Source organism: Colossoma macropomum, unplaced genomic scaffold (assembly GCF_904425465.1).
Source record: "Colossoma macropomum unplaced genomic scaffold, Colossoma_macropomum, whole genome shotgun sequence".
NCBI lineage: Eukaryota > Metazoa > Chordata > Actinopteri > Characiformes > Serrasalmidae > Colossoma > Colossoma macropomum.
This window is the reverse complement of record NW_023494788.1, coordinates 39,549,949-39,571,154: the sequence shown is the minus strand read 5'-3', so window position 1 is coordinate 39,571,154 and position 21,206 is coordinate 39,549,949. Positions and strand designations below refer to the sequence as shown.

Genomic DNA, 21,206 nt, shown 5'->3' with positions numbered 1-21,206 from the left:
TGAATAAATTCAAACAGAATTGAATTTAGTCGCTTTTCCAATGTTTATAAGAGTGGAAAGTTTGGAACCGTTACTTTCCCTTTCTTTATCACTTTTGGTTTGGCCCATCTGTCCCCGCTGCACTCGGACCCACGTGCTGAATCCGCACGCGAGGCGGACCGTGCGGGTAACGGAGAGAGCGATCGTGTAAATTCGGGTTTGAACAGCGAGGAAAAAATGCTTTTTTCGAAAGAATCGCCATGGAGGCGGCTGGAGGGCTTGTCGTTCAGCATGTTCTCCTCCGAGGAAATAAGGTAAAGCTGCAGAGCTGATGGTATGAACCAAAACAAACGGCTTGCTAGCTTACTTGCTAACCGTCAAGCCTCAGCTGCGTCAACTTTGGCTAAACATTTCTCGAGACTTTGAAAAGTTGCGGCTGCTTGTCTGTTTAATAATATAACGACCTAACTAACTGGCTGAACACTCGAGTTGGGGGATGCGGGGGGCATATCCCAAATGGAAAAGCAGTCACTACACTGGAAAACTTATAATGCAGTGCACACTACCTCACTTTTCCTCAGTGTCAGGGGCCAAAATGAAAAAAAACAGATCTTTTATTGCATTGTTTTCACGTCTGTAATGAAAAACAAGACATACGAATCCGCATTTTTACAAACGAAATGCTGAATTCGGCTGCGTTCACATTACCAAGTTGAAGTGGCACGAATCCGATTTTTTTTTTTTGCCCCGATGTGACTCAGATCTGATCTTTTCAGGGCCGTGTGGACACGCAAATCTGATCTGTTCAAATCCGAACCTGAGCCGCTCTCATATGTGGTCCTAGATCGGATATAATCCGAATTCGTGGCCATGCGAGCTTAATCTGAACGCTCAGATCTGAATTCATGTTTTTTTTTTTCCACTGCGCCATCGTTCAGCGTTACCATGGTAACAGCGCCGAACAGAAGTTAAAGCCTGTAAACGGTGGAAAAGCAGCTCATCTCACCTTTTTCTCCTTCGTCTCGCTCTAATAATGAAGCTGAGAGCTGATCAGAGTTAATTATCTTCTTAGCGAAGCTCGTTCTGCTCGTTAGTTTGTGCTGATGATGAACGTGATTCATTCACGTGACGTTACTGAGTAGGATGTGCGCATGCGGGTCATTTCTGGACGCCAGTTTGTTCACGTTAATGACAGATTTGAGTCACTTACCTAAAGGAGTGTAAACCATCCTGTCGGAGAGATCGGATTTGAGCAAAAAATCGGATTTGAGAAACGAGGCTTGTAATGTGAACGTAGCTTTAGTGTCAGAATTGAACACAGTTCACTTTGAGCTGTTGTGTTACAGTTGTATTGTCTTCTACTCTGCTGTGCTTTAAACTGATTTTCCTCATTGAAATGCAGTCTTAACAGTGTAGTAAAGTGCACATATGACATTACTTTTCCACGGGTGACGTGAAATACGTGCCAAAATTAAAAGCAAAACCTGTATTACATTGTATTCATGTGTATTTACATCTTTGTTTGTACTTCAGATATATTTGCCTCATTGAAATGCAATCACAACAGTCAAATGCAATGCACATGAGTGTGGAACATGTGGAAAACATGCCAAAATGAAAAGTAAAAGATCCTTTACTTTGACTTAACTTTGTTTTTAAGTGTAGCACAGTGGAAAGCAATATGTTTGTGCCTTTGTTACTTATCAAGGCGCATTGTATTTAACTCTGACATGAATTCAGCATTTTGTTTTTAAAATGCATCCTCATGCATCGTTTTTTCAGTGAAGAGGTCAAGCGATGTGAAACCAGTGTAACAGAGGGTTTGGTGTTCATTTTGCTATGTATTCTGCATGTCACTATAGACAAAGTAATGTTGTGTGCCTCGGCACAAATTCCTTCCCACAGGGGCATGGCCGCTGTTTGGTAGTGACATAAACTTTGTGTTGATGTGTGTGAATAATTCGTTTTTTCTCTCACAGGAAACTGAGCGTCAAAAGCATCACCAATTCCATGCTGCTGGACAGCGTAGGTAACGCTGCCCCTAATGGACTTTACGACCTGTCACTGGGTCCAGCTGACAATAAAGAAATCTGCTCCACATGCATGCAGGACTTCAACAACTGCCCAGGTCACTTTGGCCACGTTGACCTGCATTTGCCCGTCTACAACCCTTTGTTGTTTGATGTAAGTGCGGTCCACAGTGCTTCTTTGTTGTGTGATGTCTTTAGATCCAGCTCAGTGTTCAAACTGTGTGATTTTTGTTTTTCCTCATCAGAAATTGTACATGATTGTACGAGGCTCCTGTCTGTCATGCCACATGTTGACATGTCCGAGGGCTGCTATTCACCTGCTTCTCTACCAGCTCAAGTTATTAGATGTAGGAGTGGTCAAGGAAGTCTATGAGCTTGAGGTTGCTCTGAATCAGGTGAGTGTGCCGTTGCACCAGAGATGTGGTGCGGAATGCTGAAACATCAGTGAAGGTTTCTAACATCAGGATGTCTACAAAAATGTTTGTGTAATGGCATTCAGACGTCTTGCATACTGGTCTGATTTGTTGTTTTACAACCTAATGGATCGGTTGTGTTCTGTTCATGTCAAAGTTTTTAGAAGGCAGTCCACAGGCAACAGGGATGGAAATCCAAGAAGCTTTGGAGGAATTTAGTGCCCCCATTCTCAAAGCCAACCAAGGCAACCATGGCTTTGAACCTGTGAGTAACACTTGTTGATTTGTAGTATTTTTTTAATATGGTGATTTCATAATAAGGTAACCCGTACACTGTTTTTTTGACTTGTGACATCAGGTCAAGCATGTTTGTGAGGTGAAAAACAGTCTAATCAGTGAATTTTGGAGGATCCATATGCGTTCAAGAAAGTGCCTCAATTGCAAGTAAGCAAGGAATTTTAATTTGTCGTAGATGTAATAGTTAGATGCATTGGTCCAGTGAGAGTATTGAAATTTTTCAATGTTTCTTTTTTATTTTACACAGGGCTGGCAAATCGGAAATTCGACGAGAGCATAACAGCAAACTGATTGTCACACGTTCAGGTGGCAAAGATGACACAGGAGAGGATGCAGGTTTGTTCTGTGTTCTTTTATCGACAAATGTCTATATTCTTTGATTTGTTCATGTTTATGTGGCTTTCATGCTTGTTAAGGGTCTGTCAACATTCTCTGTCTATTTTATGTCTCAGATAACATAAACGTGGGCAAACGTGGATACCTAACTCCAAGCTTGGCCCGAGAACATGTTGTCAAATTGTGGGAAAAAGACGGTAAGCTGCTCTCCAGTTAACGCTGATCGAGCATCAGCTTTCCCAATGCAAATCCTGACATTAACCATTATAAACTACACAGCAAATCAGATTTCAGATTAGAGTAAAAGCTCTGCCCATATTACATACAGTTAGTTTTACTGAAGCCAGGGAAACAGTAGAACCTTTGCTTTGCATGACAAAGAAATGTTCTATGCTTTGTGCATTTAATGTCTTTTTGATAATCTGCTTTAGGTTTTTTCTTGAAGCACTTGTTCTCAGGCCTGGCTGTGAACAGTCCCAACGGTTTCAGCCCAGATATGTTCTTCTTAGAATTGCTGATGGTTCCTCCGTGCAGGTGAGCCTCGATACTGAAAGGCTTTTGTTTACTGCCTTTCACTTCCCAGCACATGGATATGTGTTCATTGTTTGCCTTAATGCCGATTTCTTGCACGTTCAGGTATCGGCCTATTAATCGATTGGGTGACCAGATGTTTACCAATGGTCAGACAGTGAATATGCAGGCGGTGATCAAAGACAACATCATCATTCAGAAACTGCTTGCTCTCATTGCAGCTGAGAAAGCCAGGCAGATAGAGGGTACTCAGACAGAGCTGGAGGAGGTAAAGTTATAGAGTAGGCACACTGCCCCCACCTTTGTAAAAGGGTATTGTAAAAGGAGCTGTTACCTTGATTTTTATTCAGAACTTATTTTTGTAATTCGATGTTCTTCTCAATCTCTCTAGTCCGATGAGACGGCGGACGTCAACCAAACGGACCAGACGTTCTTAAGTGGCCTGTCTGGGGTCACCCTCTCAGAAAAACTGTACAATGTCTGGATCCGCCTACAGAGTCATGTCAACATCGTGTTTGACAGTGACATGGACAAGCTAATGACTGAGAAGTTCCCTGGTATCCGCCAGGTTTGTTGTGTTCTGCCCTTACTTTTTCTTTCCTTCTGTGTTGTTTCAAGGTTCTCCTAACATGATCACTCGCAAACTCATTTTGACATCTGTTATTTTGTTAGTTTTAATTAAGCTGTGGCCTTTAACAGTAAGTTTATGCTTGTGACACTCCTTGTGTTTCCTACAGCTCCTGGAGAAGAAGAGCGGTCTGTTCAGGAAGCATATGATGGGGAAGCGAGTGGATTTTGCTGCTCGCTCTGTCATCTGTCCAGACATGTACATCGGAACCAATGAGATTGGAATACCCATGGTAATAAAATGTGCTGTATTATTGTATTGTAACTGTGCCAGTTGTACTAATCTACTTGCATTCTGTCTCGGCAGTGAGGTGTTGTATTTTGTGCTTGTCTGATTTCAAACAAGAAAGCTGATATGAAGTGTTTGTCATAAGTCCCAATGTTTTCAAACACAAATGTATTTTCCCGAGTATATAAAATTTAAAAAAAAATATTTCTTAAGTGTCAGAAAAACTTTTAAATGATAAAAGTGTAGTTCAATTTAAAATTAAATTAAAAACAAAAAGTTTTAACTGCCAGTCAATTATTTTCCAGTCATCCATGATTAAGCAGGGTTAAGCCAGGTGTACACTGTGCTATTTTTTAACCAGTCTTTAAGCCCGATTTGGTCGGAGCCGACAGAATTTCATGATCGGGCCAAATTTCAGCTTAGAGTTTCAGATTAACTGCCCGCACAAGTTCCGCTTGAGCAGTCAGATGGTCGGATGGATTTCATGTCAGAGATTTTGGTCACTTGTCTCACAGTGTGAGCAGCCTCACAAACCGATTTCTCAAAGTCGCACCCAAAACCACACACAATCACAACCACCGCTCCTACACGGAGGAAAAAATGTCCACATACGGCACCAGCGTCCATGTATGCTGACTTGGCTCCGTTTGACTGAGTTGAATTCTGAGGTTTAAATAAATACACTGTTTTTTTTTGTCTTTGTAGAGCTGTCTGTAGACTGCCTGCTCTTCAGTTTCAGTGTGACACGAGTTAGCAAAGCTGGTTTAGTGGTTTGTCAACGTCAGAATCTGGCTTCTACACGAAAATAGTGCACTGTTTGTCCAGTATGGACCTGTACACACATGGCTGAATCTCAGAAGGCTATTTATTAGACATGTGATGCACTTTATGGGTGCAGGAACAGCTGTTTTAATATGTGGTGCACTATTTAGGGAGCAATCTGGGATTCAGCCAGTTTTTTGATTAGGACATCAGAGGCGCAGCATGTAGTTTTGAATGAAACAGCTTTATTGTAGACAGAGCTGACCAAGCGTTGTCCTACAGCCTGAGCACATAAATCGCAGGCTTTGGCCGAACACGATGGGCGATTCAAACGTACAGTGTGAGTCACCAAAGAACAAGATTTCTATCACACAGTGTCTGCCTGGCTTTAGGGAAATTTACAGAAGGTTTTGAGAGCATGGCTGACTGATGTCCCTCCCAATCTCTAGGTGTTTGCCACCAAGCTGACGTACCCCCAGCCGGTCACACCCTGGAATGTGAAAGAGCTGCGACAAGCTGTTCTGAACGGGCCCAACGTGCACCCAGGCGCATCCATGGTGGTCAATGAGGATGGCTCACGCACCATCTTAAGCAGCTCCAACAAGACCCAGAGAGAAGCCATCGCCAAGCAGCTCCTGACACCCAGTACGGGTCAGCACCGCATACCTATGAAGATTGTGAGTATCCACAAGGAATGGAGAGCTCGGTGTTTCAGGGTTTGACGCACTCCAGATTCCTTCAACGTGAGCCTGAGCTTGCGATCAACAAAATCAAATGTGAAATCAATGAGTAACAGCCTGGCTGTGGGATTAGATTTGAATCCTAGTATGATAAACAGAACAGTGTTTCTGTGCCTACTGTACTATATTTATTTCTGGTCTGTCATTTATTGTTGATTGATATCTGAATCTTAAAACAGTGCCTTTAATATGGGCCAGCAAAATTCATAGTTATATTCATTCTCCCACAGGTGAATCGACACATAAAAAATGGAGATGTGCTCCTACTCAACCGACAGCCCACACTACACAGGCCATCAATTCAGGCGCACTGTGCACGCATCCTACCGGGAGAGAGGGTCCTCAGGCTGCATTATGCCAACTGCAAGGCCTACAACGCCGACTTTGATGGCGATGAGATGAACGCACACTTCCCTCAAAGCGAATTGGGCCGGGCTGAAGCCTATACACTCGTCAGCACGGACCAGCAGTACTTGGTGCCCAAGGTGAGACTTGGGCATCACTGTGAATAATTTACTTGTAGTTTGGTGTTTGGCTTGATCTTTAGCCATCAAGTGAAATTGAAGGCCATTTTTTTAATTTGCTAACCAAGTGTTGAGATGTTCAGTTTTAGTTTTGACCTAGCAAGTCAGATTTCAAGTTTTACGTTAATGCTGAGTAATATGCTCAAAAATCTTAGCAAAATGTATTTTTCCGTATTATTCAGAGTCAGTTACGATGCTCAATTGTAAGCCTGAATGACGTTTTGAACACTGAAGAAGACAACGTTGAAATTCTGTTGCAATACACAGACATATTTAATAGCAAGGTCTCACCCACTATAGAAGGACATCACCACCTAGTGTTCCAAAGCAGCAGTTAGGAACAGAATAGCATAATCAATTTAGTCAAAAGTCAATTATCAGTATTTAAAGAATGAATAAATGTTGCTGTTGTTTTACTGCACTGGCCAAAGTTAGATGCACATTTGGGTTTGATTTTCAAGTGAGTTCTCCTGCTCTCCAACTCCTCTACAGGACGGAACGCCCTTAGCTGGTCTAATCCAGGACCACATAGTGTCGGGTACCAGTATGACGCTTCGTGGTTGCTTCTTCACACGAGACCAGTATATGGAGCTGGTCTACAGAGGCCTTACTGATAAAAACGGCAGAGTCAAGCTGCTCCCTCCTGCTCTCATCAAGCCCCAGATGCTCTGGACTGGCAAACAGGTATCTGAGCTTTGTCAGTTCCTTGATCAATAATGGACCGTCTCTTCACATTTCACAAAAAAAAAAAATAGGAATTTAATAGCACAGTGTTTAATACGACTATGATTTTATTAATGGTTTTATTTGTTTTTTCTGAAAGATTGTATCTACCCTCTTGCTAAATGTCATCCCGGAGAACCACATCCCACTAAACCTGACAGGAAAGGCCAAGATCCCCAGTAAGGCCTGGTTGAAAGAGCACCCTCGACCCGTGCCAGGCTACCAGCCAGACTCCATGTGCGACTCTCAGGTGATTGAAACAACTGATTTATGTTGATGATATTACTGCTTTAGTACAGCTTAATGTCAGTACAGTGACATTTCCTAGGATTAAAAGTGACACTGAACGATACATGATACATTGTGCAATGATGTCTGTTTAGGTGGTCATTCGTCATGGGGAACTGCTGGTGGGCGTGCTGGACAAAGCCCACTATGGTAGCTCAGCGTATGGGCTGGTGCACTGCTGCTACGAGCTCTATGGAGGAGAGACCAGTGGCAAGCTGCTCAGCTGTCTGGCTCGCCTTTTTACTGCCTATCTACAGCTGTACCGTGGCTTTACTATGGGTAAGAGCCAAGCACTCCTGACAGAAGAATCTAATGTAACCTCAAGCTGTCGTCATATATGTTTTTTTTGTTTTGTTTTGTTTTTGAACAGGTGTGGAAGACATTTTGGTAAAACACAGGGCCAACAAACAAAGGAAGAAAATCATCAAGCAGTCTGTTGTATGTGGAGCCAAGGTCAGTTATTAAGATTAGTGGTGTTAGAAAAGAGGAATATTTTTTAAAGTATTACTAATACAAATTAATGATTCTCAAAAAATCCTGCTGCAATACAGAAGGGAGAATTTTCCATGGTAAATCCATTTTAATAGTAAAATTTAACAGAGGACTTATAAAATAGTGTGCTCTTCTGATGAGCATGAGACTGATCAGAAAGATCTACTGGTTTTGTGAGAAGTTGACATTAAAGTGTGGAATGATTTGATAAATTACAGGTGTAGATTTCAAAAATAGTTTAATCTATTTTTGTTGCCTTTCACAGGCTCTCCGGGCTGCCTTCAACCTACCCGCTACTGCTGAAGAGAGTGAAAGCAGAGACCTCTGGCAGGACGCCCATCTGAACAAAGATCAGCGTGACTTCAATATGGTGGACCTCAAATTCAAAGAAGAGGTCAATCAAGTCAACAACAACATCAACAAGGTATTGCCCTGTTGTGTTTTTTCTGTGTTTCCCGCTTGGCTGTCAAGGTCAGATTTAAAACATTACAGTATCTTTTCTTGGTGAGATGCTTGATTATGTCATGTCCTTGATTTAGGAAAAGTCTTGTCATCTTTGTTTTTGAAGGTGTGCATGCCACTCGGTCTCCATCGTTCATTTCCTGATAACAACCTTCAGCTCATGGTGCAGTCAGGAGCCAAAGGTTCGACTGTCAATACAATGCAGGTAATCCTCTTTAAATAAACTTTCATCAGCTTTGTTTTCTTTTCTTTTCTCCAGGAATGAAGCAGGTTAATGAATCAAACTCTTCTCTCAGATGTACCGTATTGTGATTTTAAAAGCCTTTTAACTCTGCGTTTAGCATTTATTTGCTCAAAGAAGATTAATATTACTATAACTGCACAAAATATTAATGCAACAAGTAGCAAAAAGTGTCAGCTATTCTCAAAACTCTCCTCCAAGCAGCCGTGGATAATACGTAGTTATTGACTGATACTTAGTTTGGAAACCAGTACTTTATTAAGTTAAATCAATTGTGCTGGTAATGGAATTTAACAAATTCATGCAATTCTTGTAATAATTTACTAGAATTGTCTGTAATTGTATTAATTGTAATGATATATGTACTCATTTCGTAAGCAAAAACAGTTAAAGCCAAGAAAAATGGTCTTAAATAGTGTGCTTAGGTCCCTAAGACTGTAGAGACTGACTATTCTCGCTGCCTGTGCTTTCAGATCTCCTGTCTGTTGGGTCAGATTGAGTTGGAGGGTCGTCGTCCTCCCCTGATGCCTTCTGGGAAATCCCTGCCCTGCTTCCAGCCATATGACCCAGAACCTCATTCTGGAGGTTTTGTAACTGGCAGGTTTCTGACTGGGATCAAACCTCCTGTGAGTTTAAACTTTAAAACTAGAATGGAAAAGTACTAGTTTCCTAACTGTATTATGCTCAAAATATATACTACTATATACTACATGCACAAGCTATATGTAATATATAGTGCTGGGCGATATGACCACAAATCAGTATCACGATTAATTGAATATTTTACCTCGATTACGATTAATGAACAATTATTTTGTTTTTTGTTTTTTTTTTTGCCCTCATAGTTCACTGACAAGGTCTGTACTGTAAATATGTTCTGCATATCTGAATGTAAATCGTCTCAACAGCCAGATCGGAATTCACGCGGCTTTTACGTCAATCCAACTTGACATTCGTCATCATTTAGCGCTACTGAGACCTAATAAACATTTGGGGTGATATTTCTGTAGAACAATTAGAAGAGACGTATCCAAAACACATCCATGCTCAAAGACATTTAGATAGAAATGGCGGAACGCGGCCATAGGAGGACGAGGCTGCAGCGTCAAAGAACAGTTAAAAGTCTGAAAACAAAGTTTAAAGAATCCGAGGACGCGAACCAAAGAAGTGACCGCGCCCTTTTTACGGCTCGGACACATTTTGGGTGATGAGCCCAGCTGTCATGCTGGTGAAGATGAAGCTGATCCTCCGGGACCGACTGGCGTTCGATTATAGTCGTGATTGTTTACCTCTGGATGAGCCGTGAAGCAGCGTGACGCTCTGTTCTTTTGAGCATGTGGGTCGGTTTAGGAGCTGATCTGTTCAGACTGATGTTGCATACAGATCACATTTAAAAGATATTGTGAACAGCCAAACATAATCAGATTTGGTGAGAATCAGATTTGGGCCACTTTTACCTGCTGTGTGAACGTAGCCTTAGCTTCCATGTCACAGACTGGACATGGCGGAGTCATGTGACCACACACGCGGTAGTAAGTTTTAAGGGGACAGTACATGAACACACAGAGTTGGGAAAGGATTAAGGTTCTGAATGTCGGTTTCGATTACTTTATTACTTTTCGATTAATCGCCCAGCCCTAGTAATATATATGTTTTGTGTTACTGTTTTTGCAGTACAATCTGCACTTTAACGTTGTGAATATTTCATGTAGAGATTATGATAGTAGAACAGAATATGATACTCAATGTTTAAACTCCTGTTGAAATTTTCAGGAGTTTTTTTTCCATTGTATGGCTGGGCGGGAAGGTCTAGTGGACACTGCTGTCAAAACAAGTCGTTCTGGTTATCTGCAAAGGTAAGTCGACTTTAGGTCATACAGTTAGAATGGCCTCTTCTCCCATTTTGCACTCCAAGTTAGCTTGTTTAAACCCTTTTTTTATTATGCAAGAGCATCAGTCATACTGTTTTTGGATATTGTAGATGTATAATAAAACACATTGAGGGGCTGGTGGTGCAGTACGACCTGTCTGTGAGGGACAGTGACGGCAGTGTGGTGCAGTTCCTCTATGGAGAGGATGGCCTGGACATACCTAAAACTCAGTTCCTGCAGCCACGACAGTTCCCTTTCATCAAAGACAACTATGAGGTAGGGAGCACTGCTAAAAGGGTGTTCACGCATATTTTACACATGTAACCTACACTGATCAGTCATAACATCATGACCATCTCCTTGTTTCTACGCTCATTGTCCATTTTATCAGCTCCACTTACTATATAGGTGCACTTTGTAGTTCTACAGTTACAGACTGTAGTCCATCTGTTTCTCTGCATACTTTGTTGGCCCCCATTTACCCTGTTGTTCAGTGGTCAGGACCCCCATGAACCCTCACAGAGCAAGTACTATTTGGGTTGTGGATCATTCTCAGCACTGCAGTAACACTGATGTGGTGGTGGTGTGTTAGTGTGTGTTGTGCTGGTCTTAGTGGATCAGACACAGCAGTGCTGCTGGAGTTTTTAAACACCTCAGTGTCACTGCTGGACTGAGAATAGTCCACCAACCAAAAATATCCAGCATCCTCTGGGCAGCGTCCTGTGACCACTGATGAAAGGCTAGAGGATGACCAACAACAAAAATGAGCTGTTGTCACTGACTTTACATCTACACGGTGGACTAACAAGGTGGTAGTGTCTAATAGAGTGGACAGTGAGTGGACACAGTGTTTAAAAACTCCAGCAGCACTGCTGTGTCTGATCCACTCAGACCAGCACAACTAACACACACCACCACGTCAGTGTTACAGCAGTGCTGAGAATGATCAACCACCCAAATAGTCCTTGCTCTGTGAGGGTCCATGGGGGTCCTGACCACTGAAGAACAGGGTAAAAGGGGGCTAACAAAGTATGCAGAGAAACAGATGGACTACAGTCTGTAACTGTAGAACTACAAAGTGCACCTATATAGTAAGTGGAGCTGATAAAATGGACAATGAGCGTAGAAACAAGGAGGTGGTCATAATGTTATGGCTGATCAGTGTATTTTACAATGCAGTAGGCCTTTTATGTGGTCACTACACAGTTACCACTTCTTGCTTTTTGGATTGTTTGTTGTAATCATGCATATTAGTATTAGTACCTGCTGTGAGTCATATTCAGTTAGATTTAATGCTACAAAAACTTTTCGTGATATCGGAAATACTGACATAGGCAGGAATGATTAAAAAGAAGTCTAGTATTTAGTAATCTTGTGGAGTAATTAAGGTAATGAAAATACGAAAATTGGAGTTGTTGTATGTTGTTTTGTATTTTTCTTCTAAAGGTTATCAGGAAGTCTACATGTTTGGATGAGGTGCTGGCTAAACTGGACCCGCAGGCTGCAGAACGTCACTTTCAAGCCATCAAAAGGTGGAAGGCCAAGCATGAGCATGCATCACCCAGAAATGGTGCCTTCCTACACTTCTCTCAGAAGAAACTGGGGAAGTTGAAGGCTGAGGCGGAAGGACTGTCCGGAGATCTAGACAATGGAAGAGATGCTGCCACTTTACAGGTACAGTTTTTTCTCCATTTTTTTAATATACAGTCAAATCACATATGTGCAAAAGTAGTTGCAGTGTACATGCCAATGGAAGACACAGTTAACAGCATCAGAAACATGCTTTACAATGCAAGTGTTGTGATTCTGTGGATTTAGATGAGGGCACAATGGGTCTTTTGCATTTGTCACAGGTAATACAGAGCTGGAGATCTGTGGACGATGCCCACCGGGTGAAGTATCTGAAGAAGACATCCCGCTGCCCGGATCCCTGTCTAGCTGTTTTCCGACCTGATATTTGTTTCGGTTCTGTGTCTGAGACGTTCGACTCAATCGTTGGAACCTACCTCAGTCAATTCAGTGTCAAGCAGGAGTTCAACACTTCATCTGAAACACTTGACTGTGAGAGGTGAGGATATAAGCTTTTCATCACTGGATGTGCCAAGAGCCTTAGATTGTATTCCTTGTGCTCCCAGGCGTTCATCTAATTTCCAAATATGATTTTTAAAAATCCTTATTCATTCAAACACAGGGGGTGTGGCAGCTTTCAGGTGAATTCTTATACCTTATAGCAGGCAACTCCAGTACTTGCTATGGAGAGTTGCGTAGCTGCACGATGTATTTTCCCTGTGGTTCAACATGCATTATCGTGTTATTACATAATGTATTAATTTGCATGCAATTTGTTGTCTTATACAGAGCTTCTTTAAGAGAGCCTTGCTTTATTGACTTTTCATTTGTTCCCCTTCACACACATGCCTCGTTTTCCCCAACAATCAAAACTGAACAGACAGTTAGTTGTGGTGGCTTACGTCCCTCATTCCTTCAACTTTTGTGTATGTGGTGCAGATTAAGGCATCTCTTGCAACTTAAATGGCAGAGGGCTTTATGTGACCCGGGAGAGGCAGTGGGGCTGCTGGCTGCCCAGAGCATTGGGGAGCCGTCCACACAGATGACCCTCAACACCTTCCACTTTGCTGGCAGAGGAGAGATGAACGTCACCCTGGGAATTCCCAGGTCTGTGGTCCTTTTCAGCTCTTCTTTGACTGCTTGGTTATGAATGATCTGTTAATGATGAAATAAGCAGTATGATTATATCTTAGGCTGATGGTTCTGGTACAACTTCTAAGGGCTTTTGGTTCCTTGGGTCAGTTTTCTGAGCTTATGTCTGAATTAAAGCACTTATTACGATTCATATTATTCTGTAACTACTATAAAGAATTTAGTAACTATTGAACTAATGTGCAAATTATGTAGTGGACTTAGGATTCAGCTTAAAATGTTGAAATAAAACGTGTGATTTAAGTTATGGTAAGTTGTGATTTTAGTTATGTAGAAGCATGTCTACTATAATTTTTATTCTTTAATTCTAGGTTGCGTGAAATTCTCATGGTTGCCAGCTCCAACATCAAGACTCCCATGATGAGCATTCCAGTTTTGAGCAGCAAGAAGGCCCTGAAGCGAGTGAAAACGCTGCGGAAACAGCTCACACGCGTGTGTCTGGCAGAGGTACATATGTCCACTTTTATTTCACCCAGAACTGCGTGGCCAAGTCTGTGAGGACCAGTTAGCATGATCTCTTGTATATATATTGGCTTTATATTTATTTATTTATTTATTTATGTTAACGTGTTTGTGTCGACACACAAAAAAAATTCTAAGATTGGAGGTACAATTTGCTCTGCAGGTGTTGCACAAGGTAGATGTGGTGGAGACACTTTGTATGGAAAGCAGAATAAGTCAGAAGCGAGTCTTCACCGTCACGTTTAACTTCCTGCCTCCAGAACGCTACCAGCAGGACAAGTTGCTGTCACCCCAACGGATCCTGCGCTTCATGGAAGACAAGTGAGCTTGCCTATCATTTTTATGTCTTTGTGACATCAAAACTAGCAGTCCTGTGGTGTGAAGTCAACATTGCTAAAGGCCTGTGTGGAACCCTAATCTGAGCTTATGCTAGCGTAGTAGTTTTTCTACATTTCAAATACCTGACAACAATTTTAATATGTATGTGATTTTGTCCAGGTTCTTCCGTTTACTACTTGAAGCTATCAAGAAACTGAGTGCCAAGTTGGCCTCTATAAACGCTGTGGACACACGCAAGGCCTCAACAAAAGACAGCGATCAGGATGTAGGGGACTCTGCGGCCAAGCTGGTAGGTTTCTGGGGGCATTTCTGCCCATCGACTTGACGGCCATAATATGCAAGACAATGAACAGGGCTCAACATTAACACTGCCTCAAAGTTTCGGTTGTCCGGCACAAATGGATGATGAATAATGCAAGGTAAAAATAACAAATAGGCTAACAAATTATTTTCCAAAACAAAAACTAAAGTATTTGATGGGTGAGAACAAGGAATGTTACCTGTTTACCTGCGTTACCTGCTCCTAGTCAAGATGAGAAGTAAGTAGCTATGTTAACTGCCAAAGTAACCATCATGCAGCTTGCTTACATGATTTGCTGTGTGTTTATCTGAATAAATGAATTTAATGTAGAGTTAAGAAGCAGGACTTGTTCATTGCTATCTAGTTAGTGCACTAAATTCAATGACTTTTTTCGATTGGTAGCACTTCAGCTGGTCACTTAGCTGGTCACTAGCTCTTTTACCTCAGAAAATGGTGTAAACTTCTAAACGAGAGAGAGAGAGAGAGAGAATACTGACTTGATATTGGCTGATCGACAAGGTAAAAAAACTGAAAGTAACACCATTACATTGAGTGAACTAACAACACAAAATATTTTTCCACATTGTTTGATATTGACAATTATTATATGCATTTTTAATTTACTTTTAATCGTGTTGGAGACCTGTCAATATATAAAAAAATAATCTTGCATATAAAGAAATAAGTGCAAATAATAAGGAGGTGGAAACATTAGTGGGATAGCTCGTAACGCATAACGTAGCGGCTGTGTTACAGAGATTCTCACTCTTTTACAAAAAGAGCCAGTTGACTGGTTGGTAAAGATGACAGCATCTGCATATGCAGTAAGTGGAACAGCATCTTTATTTGAGCCAAAGACTTACCATCATGTATGTGACTTTTGTCAGATTTTACTGGTGGTCTTAAATGTGTTAAAACATAGTCCTGTCTGTGGTTTTGGGTTTTCAGGACTCTCCATTTTAAGTAGATAAGAGCCCAATCTTGTATGACTAGAAATAACTGCCTAGAGGCCAAGATAACTGCTGAGTGGACAGACTATGTCTTGCTTGTCTGTGCTTTTATGAGTGAATGGCTAGACTTGTTCTCCGTCCACATCAACACTGTTAGAAATAAAGGTTCTGTTCAGGTACATTTTTCGTTCATCAAGGTACAAACAATGTAAATGTTCCCTCAAAGGTACAACAGTGGTTTTAGGTCTGATTGTGAACCTTAAATAAGTTTTTCCAGGTGAAAAGTTCGTATTTGTACCTTTTCATAACTGAATGTTTTAAACAGAACAGTAAAATAAAGTCCTGGAGACGAGACGGGGTGTGTGGAGTCAGTACAGCTTAGAACATATCATTTCAGTGGATTATGGTTCAGTTATGTTCCCTGACTAAATTACTGAGATGTACCCTTGAGGGTCCCACCCCACTGACAAGAGGGGCACTGCCCCAGTGACAGTTTAGTACCTTTATTTCTGAGAGTGTAGAGAGCAGAGTGTATATGTCACCGTCTTGTGTGCTGCATTGTTTATTGTAGTTATTTTGAGGAACAGAACAGCATCAGTCTAGCAGAAGTACCTTGAACATGTATTTATATGCATAATAATTGGTTTGAATTGGATAATTATCATTGTGACATCACCCAGGCCTACTAAGAATGCATTGGGTGTTTGCAGAACGATGGAGATGAGGATGCAGAGGAAGCCAGAGTGTTGGATGATGAGGCAAATGAAGGAGATGCAGATGCCACTGACACCAGGAGGAAAGAGAAGCAAGAGGAGGAGGTAAAGAGCTCTCATATACTTCTCTACCACTCTACTCATATTGTGTGTGTGTGTGTGTGTGTGTGTGTGTGTATAGCATGTCTGTGGCCATCTTTATTATTTAATATTATTAAAATGTAATGTAATTGTTTTAATTTGTGCAAAAACTTTTATGATATTATTTATAATCAGACCATTTGGGCCATCTATGCTACAATAATGAATCCTCTAGTCAGTTGAATCTTCTTGTTCCATCTTGTTCCAAAATCGAGATCAGCTGGGCCTACATTATGCATTATACATTCCACAGACCATGTTAGGATGGTATTTGCTTATTTGTCTCATGGATTAAACCTGTCTGGAACCATCTGCACTCGCTATATTTCTCTGTAGCATTTTTTTCCATTTTTTTCTGTTGTCTGTTTTCTTTTTCACAGCATTTAGAGATTGTCAGTTACAGAGAAATTAGCATAAAAGACCAAAATAAGCATTTTTTTCATCTACAAAAAAGGGATTATGTCTTGCAGGTTGACTATGAGAGCGAGGAGGGTGAAGGGAGTGAGGATGAAGAGCGAGAGGAGGTGATGGAGGGATCCGAGCAGCAGGTGGGCTCTGAGGAACAGTCCGAAGATAGGCCCGGCAATACTTCACTGTCCGTGCCATCTGAGTCTTCCAGCAGCCAGGAGAAGGCTGGGGATATGCAGGACTCCATGAGAGTTAACAGAGTACTACAGATCAGCAGCAGCATTGAGGGCTACAGATATGACCACCAAAACGGCCTGTGGTGTGAGGTACACAGACTTCATGTGCACTTTGTATTTACTGGATATTGCATAGTGTTTGTTAGATGTTCAATAATATCCACCACTTCATAAAGAAAGTTGAGTGATTTTGTGGTAAAGTATGTGGTGTAATGTTGAATTTTATCTTTCTTCCAGGTCACCCTTGCTCTGCCGGTTAGTAAAGTGCACTTTGACTTCACCTCGCTGGTAGTAGCCCAGGCCCAGTCTGCAGTGATCATGGAAACCAAAGGCATCACACGTTGCTTACTGAATGAGGTGACCACCAAAGCGGGCACCAAGGAGCTGGTCCTGAACACAGAGGGCATCAATATGCAGGAGATGTTTAGGCACGGTCATGTGAGTACACCCTACCCGGTGCAAGACCCAGCATCGATTTAAAGTGAAAATTTCGTCATTATATGTGCAGTTATTCTACTCTTTTGAAGGGAACTATTGTTGAAAAACAAACCTGGTCGTTTTCTCCTTATGAGTTGAATCGGTAGTCACTTGGTGTGCTTTACTAATCACATTTACTCCATAATAGGGGATGCACAGACTTTTTGACTAGTCAGCTAAGTCAGTGCTGTGGGCAGCTGTCCTGAATTTAGTAAGGAAATACAGGACTGGGAGGTGGAGGATCCAGAAGGCAGTTTTTCTGCTAAACACACAGCACAAAGTACATTATTAGTGTGTGTATACTACGTGAGAGAAAACCAGTTCTTAAACATCATGTCATGGTGTGCAGAGTTGACAATTGCTTGTTACTAGCATTAAGCTTGCTAAACAGTCATTTGTGTCCTATCAGGCTGATAATTGTGGTGCACAGAAGCACAGACAGCACAGATTCTGAAATGTGTGGTGATATTTGCATGTGGTATACATCAGATGGTCCATATGCCTCTGTGGGCAAAGCATCAGAGCCTGAGATTAACGGAAATATAACAAATTATTTTCTGTAATGCATGTCTACCTCAAAAAGTAGCACCTGCCACTGGCCCCTTGCAGCAAGCTGCTAACAAAGTACCTTTTTATTGATATCCAGAACATTATTTAATTATGGTAATGAGGGCTTACTTCACAGTTCTACTGTGATTCCAGCTGTTCAAGAAGTCATGGCTGATACTTTGCTAGCTTAGCATGATGTAACTTGTAAACAGTATGACCAATCTTAAGTATTATTATTATAAGTTATAACTTATTTATAAATTTACTCTCTTTTGGTAAGGAGTCCTGTTTACATTGTGCGCTTTGCCTAAATCTAGTCAGTCACTCAAGACATGTTTGATGTCTTAAGTTTGCTTATTTTAGTTCTTTTTGGGTAACATAGACCTAAACCACATTAGCCTTATAGCTCCAGTGCAAAACAAGCAGATGTCTAGCAAACTTGACTACTTCTGGTAAGAGAAAAATTGTGTGTTTGAATATTTTTCAACCAAACCATCCCTTTAACAGCTAGAACAGACGATGTAATGATACAGTTTAGCTTGTAAACCCTAATGTTGACACATTCAAACATTATTTTTTACTGTATTTTAAGATTCTAGACCTGAATCGTTTGTATTCAAACGACATCCACGCCATGGCCAGCACGTACGGCATTGAAGTGGCACTGAGGGTCATTGAGAAGGAGATCAAAGATGTGTTTGCTGTCTACGGTAAGTCGGACTGTGCAGAGCCCTTTGTTCAGTTCGCCAGGGCAATTAAGTGCGACCCTTGGTTCATTGCTGCTTTATCCTTACATACAGGTATCGACGTAGACCCACGGCATCTCTCTCTAGTGGCTGACTACATGTGTTCTGAAGGAGTCTACAAACCTCTCAACCGGATAGGCATTGAGTCCAGCAGCTCCCCACTGCAACAGATGACCTTTGAGACCAGCTACAAGTTTTTGAAACAAGCCACCATGTTTGGTATGTTTCTTAATAGTGGAAGCTTTGAATATAGTGCTAATTATTTAAAAAATAGCCAGTAGTTATAGTTATATTATAAGTATGCAGAACGTTGGCAGAAATATGAAGGTGTATAAAATCTTTTTCTCTTATGTTAAACAGGCTCCTATGATAAGTTGAACTCACCCTCTGCTTGCTTGGTCGTGGGGAAAGTTGTGAAAGGAGGAACTGGACTCTTTGAACTCAAGCAGCCTTTACAGTGACCATGAAGGAGGGGGACTTCTAGGTGCACACTGCTCTGCCTTGGATGGGAAAACAAAACATAGAAATTATACAAAACAACAAACTTACTACGCCTGTATTTATTTGTCTGTATTTCCAAATTGTATGGCTTGCCCTACTGTCAGTGTATAAAGTGTCACCTATTTGTTTATGTGCACCATTTATTATGGTTAAAATAAGCAGATTGTGTGGCTCAGGAATTTTGTAGAGGTTTCACATGAACAGCCCACTCTTCACCTCGTTTGTCACAATAAATCTCAGAAATTCTACTAATATGCCCTTGTTTTAAAGATTTTGCCAGATGTTTTAATATTTTACAAACCTCAATCATGCTGTGGGGTATTGATGAAAATAACGTCCAGAAGTTTGTAGACACCTGTTCATCCAACATTTATCATGAAATTAGGGGTATTGATTTGTCCGTGCTTGTACAGTAACAGCCTCTGCTTTTCTGTGAAAGCTTGGAGCATTGCCATGAGGATTTGATTACACTCAGCCACAGGGAGCATTAGTGAGATCAGGTACTCATGTTGGATGTTCTGGATCACATTAGCCACATTATTCCACCTCAGAGGTAATGGGAGGCACTCCATCACTCCTAAGAACACAGTTCCACTGCTCTACAGCCCAATGCCAGGGGGGCTTTATACCCTTCTACCTGATGTGATGACCTTGGGCTCTTGTGCAGCTGCTTCAGAGCTTCTCATTCTATTGGCAGTGCTTTTCTGTGAAGATTACATAAGCTGTGTGTACGTAATTAACTGATTTATTATTATTTCAATCTCAGATTCTTGGTCTTTGCTCATTTTCTGTGAAGAACATATGAAATAACCCATTTTCAGTGTCTTCACTCTGTTCACCCCCCACACATTTATATTACACATGTGGTGTTGGGCTGAACCCGCGGGGAGTGAAAGTGTGTAGGTGCTGTGTCCTTCACTCTGTTCTCCGCCTACGTGGCCTGCTGTTAGTGTGTGTGTGAGGGTGGACAACATGGACAGGCTGCTGACTGGCTACAGCTGCTAAAGGAGAACCCTACGCTGGACACTTGTGATATTTTAAACATCAGGTATTTTTTCATAAATTGTTATGGCTGTATTGATTTAAAAATTAATAATGTGGTGGGTCCAGCAGACCACTGAGTAACACACACATCAACACCACACAAGGGTTAAACACCCATGTCACCTTAAAGTGGATACTTTTGGATAAGCTTGTATTGCTTTTCATAATGTGAAATGCATGTTCCTCATAAAGTGAGGAAAGAGGGATGTAGAAAGTTTGAAAAAACAGATTTAGCAAAAACTCTTTTTGTCTAATGTAGAAAACATTGTAAATGTATGTAAAGGTACCCAATGGGAATAACAAAAGAATAACAATGAATATGTGGTTTTAAGCTAGACATACAGAGATGACCAAATCACCCTCACTGAACACCTGTCTCAGTCTGTCCCTTTCATTGGCACAAAGTGCTGCTTCGCCAGATACAGACCCACACAATGTTTGCTATTTTATATAAATAATAAAGATTATTTGCAGAAAAAAGTTGTATGGCGGCAGTAGCAAACAGCTTTTAACCCCTGTGTGGTGTTGATGTGTGTGTTACTCAGTGGTCTGCTGGACCCACCACATTATTGTTTTTTTAAATCAATACAGTCATAACAATTTATGTAAAAATATCAGATGTTTAAAATATCACGTGTCCAGCGTAGGGTTCTCCTTTAGCAGCTGTAGCCAGTCAGCAGCCTGTCCCTGTTGTCCACCCTCACACACACACACTAACAGCAGGCCATGTAGGAGGAGAACAGAGTGAAGGACACAACACCTCCACACTTTTACTTCCCGCGAGTTCACCCAACACCACATGTGTAATATAAATGTGTGGGGGGTGAACAGAGTGAAGACACTGAAAATGGGTTATTTTATATGTACTTCACAGAAAATGAGCAAAGGCCAAGGATTCTGCTGTTGAAATAATAAGTCGCATCATTGTTTCCTTTGGTAAAAATTAAAAATGGGTCCCACACTGAATTATCAATACTTTAGATCCTGATGCTTCCTTATGAGAAATTATCCTTACATAAAAATGATTTTGCCCCCCCTCTACTTTTACTTACACATTTACACTGGCATATACA

The 21,206-nt window shown here is 41.3% G+C and overlaps 1 protein-coding gene across 2 annotated transcripts; it reads left to right on the top strand.

Moving 5' to 3' along the window:
* Positions 1-110: 110 nt before the first annotated feature.
* On the top strand, positions 111-19,337 carry polr1a (RNA polymerase I subunit A). 2 transcript variants are annotated; one of them, XM_036569316.1, is made up of 34 exons: positions 111-293; positions 1,959-2,163; positions 2,255-2,404; positions 2,580-2,687; positions 2,781-2,866; positions 2,967-3,055; positions 3,172-3,252; positions 3,487-3,589; positions 3,692-3,854; positions 3,978-4,154; positions 4,324-4,446; positions 5,654-5,881; positions 6,175-6,429; positions 6,961-7,152; positions 7,292-7,441; positions 7,575-7,758; positions 7,850-7,932; positions 8,237-8,395; positions 8,540-8,638; positions 9,148-9,300; positions 10,448-10,530; positions 10,656-10,821; positions 11,992-12,219; positions 12,399-12,613; positions 13,054-13,221; positions 13,578-13,713; positions 13,892-14,049; positions 14,227-14,356; positions 16,029-16,136; positions 16,643-16,906; positions 17,054-17,254; positions 18,435-18,552; positions 18,643-18,807; positions 18,949-19,337. In XM_036569316.1, the coding sequence occupies exons 1-34, from the start codon at positions 217-219 to the stop codon at positions 19,047-19,049; spliced, it is 5,106 nt and encodes a 1,701-aa protein (XP_036425209.1). In that variant the 5' UTR covers positions 111-216; the 3' UTR covers positions 19,050-19,337. The 2 variants fall into 2 exon arrangements, with proteins under 2 accessions (XP_036425209.1, XP_036425211.1); XM_036569318.1 differs by lacking the exons at positions 111-293; positions 1,959-2,163; positions 2,255-2,404; positions 2,580-2,687 and having other exon boundaries at positions 2,817-2,866; positions 3,172-3,254; positions 3,488-3,589.
* The last annotated feature ends 1,869 nt before the right edge of the window (positions 19,338-21,206 follow it).

Bases quoted from the DNA above. Each gene is read 5' to 3' on its own strand.
- polr1a (XM_036569316.1), top strand. From the start codon at position 217: ATGCTTTTTTCGAAAGAATCGCCATGGAGGCGGCTGGAGGGCTTGTCG. The intron at 3,056-3,171 runs GTTTGTTCTGTG...TTTATGTCTCAG, and splicing joins TGACACAGGAGAGGATGCAG to ATAACATAAACGTGGGCAAA. The intron at 4,447-5,653 runs GTAATAAAATGT...CCCAATCTCTAG, and splicing joins ATGAGATTGGAATACCCATG to GTGTTTGCCACCAAGCTGAC.